Genomic DNA, 2279 nt, shown 5'->3' with positions numbered 1-2279 from the left:
AATACTGTTAATTGAAAGGATTTGTTGTGGAGTGAGGGGAACTAACACTAGCTATGTTTACAGTGTTTATTATAATGTTTGCAAACATTTCGCGTCGGCATTAGGTCTATTTCTGAATGAAATAATAAAATGCGACTTGTACGCGACTTGTTTTTTTTCCCCCTTAAAAACACATTTTTTATACGCATAGCGTATTTTAACCATGCAGCAAACCGTTTTAAATATTTTGATAAATTACTGAAAAAATAAATAATTAAATGACTTTTTAAACCGTTTAACTGATTGTATTAATTGGTCAAAATTCTTACCCTCGGTTAACCGGTTAAACGGTTAAAATGAACATCCCTAGTTCATATAGGATACATTATATAATATATATCAATTATGAAGAATATTATATATTATATTATATTATATTAAAGAATATGTTTTAAACTAATAAAACCGTTTGTAATGTCTAAAAACGTCAAAGTTGGCAAACATCTAATATTCTATTTCACTTATGTCACACTGCAAAAATTAAATGTTTTGCGAATGTAATTTCATGTTGGGTTTAACCTGGAATATGACATAAATGTATCAACATTTGGCTTACAGAATTGATGGCACATGGAGTCAAGCTTCTGTTTGTTGGTTTAATAATTTAGTTTTATATGGAAACTGATTGTTATATGTTTTTGTTTCATTCCAAGGTACATGGACACCTTTCAACCCTGTGACTGTTAGATCAATTATATGTGAGTATTGTTATATTCTATGATTCACAAAACCATAGACAATGCTGTCTTTTTCTCTTTTTCAATCCTCTGTTTGTTTGTGAGCTCCATGACAACCTGCAGTGTTTCCTATTAGCACACTTATCTAAGAAAGGTTCAGTTGTTTCAGCTCAAACTGGAAGAATGTAGCTGTCATCTGCCTTGGAAGTAGCTCAGAAAGTGGAAGGTTTTTGTCTTAAACAACAGAAATCGGCAGACCTTTTCTAAAGAAAGTTAGTCAATAATAATTGACTGTGTGTAATGATTCCTAACTCTAGAATAAGGTGATCACTTTCAGCTCATTTCAAGTGGATACACATGGCCTCCATAACATTGTGATCTTTCTTGAATACATTTTCAGAATTTTTTGTCCATCTCAAATAGTTTTTGGGATTCTATCTGCACTCAATCTTTTCAAATCCAGGGCAAAATGTTATGAATGTACAGTGATTTGTAAACATAATACATGTTTTTGATAGTATTGTTAAGTGACTGGTGAAGTAATTTTCTAAGTAATACAATAAATCCAAGCATCAATAAAATGAGGACTAAATGTGACCAAATGTTCCCACAATTCTATCTTTTCAGCTATGTTTGATCGGGAGAACAAAGGTGGGGTTAACTTTAATGAATTTGCCGGCGTTTGGAAGTACATCTCAGACTGGCAGAACATCTTCCGCACCTACGACAGGGACAACTCAGGGTTTATCGACAAGAACGAGCTCAAACAGGCTCTCACCGGCTTTGGTGAGTTTGTAATGCTTACTTATTGACTGCTATAAATGGAAAGCTGGAGGTTATAGATGCGTTTGGTGAGGTGTTTAAAGAAAATCCTGTAGGAATGAGAGGCAGGGGCACTGATGCACAAAACCAATAAGAGGAAGGACAAATAAACTGATGGAACCACTGATGGAAAATGATTAATTTCACCCTTGAGGAAAACACTGAACTTCGAACACTTCTCCCTTTGCACAGGTTATCGTCTTTCAGATCAGTTCTACAACACACTGATAGAGAAATTTGACCGTCAGAAGAAGAGCCAAGTGGCTTTTGATGACTTCATTCAGTGCTGTATTGTACTTCAGGTAATGATCTGTGTTATATGCAACATTTGCATTTTTTTTTAAAGGGATAGTTTATCCAGAAATGAAAATGCTGTCTGTATTTACACTCCCTCATGTTGTTCCAATCCTATGATTTTCTTTCTTCTGTGGAACACAAAAGGAGCATTTTCGAAGAATATCCTGGCCACACTTTTTAATATAAAGAAAGTAAATACTGTGGCTGTCAAGTAAAAAAAAAAGACAGAAATCGAACCTTAAATATATCATACAGGGTTCCCACGCTTCTTGAAAGTACTTGAATTTCAGACATATGGATTCAAGGCCTGGAAAGTACTTGAAAACAAACATAGGTCCTCGAAAGTGCTTGTTTTCCATTGCTACGACGGATTTCCATCAATTGGAAAAAAATTAGGGGAAAAGAAACATGTAGCGCATTGTTCTGCCGGCACACCAAAAATCA

The 2279-nt window shown here is 34.5% G+C and overlaps 1 protein-coding gene across 1 annotated transcript in view; it reads left to right on the top strand.

The window, feature by feature from the left end:
- The first annotated feature begins 575 nt into the window (after positions 1-575).
- LOC107667623 (programmed cell death protein 6-like) overlaps positions 576-2279 on the top strand; it is a 4816-nt gene continuing 3112 nt past the window's right edge. Inside the window, exons 1-3 of the mRNA XM_016459341.1 lie at positions 576-737; positions 1344-1502; positions 1731-1840. Of these exons, the coding sequence (XP_016314827.1) occupies positions 1346-1502; positions 1731-1840 (267 nt within the window). The 5' untranslated portion in view covers positions 576-737; positions 1344-1345. The remainder of the gene's footprint in view (positions 738-1343; positions 1503-1730; positions 1841-2279) is intronic.

The sequence above is a fragment of the Sinocyclocheilus anshuiensis genome, unplaced genomic scaffold, assembly GCF_001515605.1.
Source record: "Sinocyclocheilus anshuiensis isolate Anshui unplaced genomic scaffold, SAMN03320099.WGS_v1.1 scaffold2213, whole genome shotgun sequence".
In the NCBI taxonomy this organism is placed as follows: Eukaryota; Metazoa; Chordata; class Actinopteri; order Cypriniformes; family Cyprinidae; genus Sinocyclocheilus; species Sinocyclocheilus anshuiensis.
Note: the sequence above shows the minus strand (reverse complement) of the source record. Positions and strands in the feature narration are given on the sequence as shown.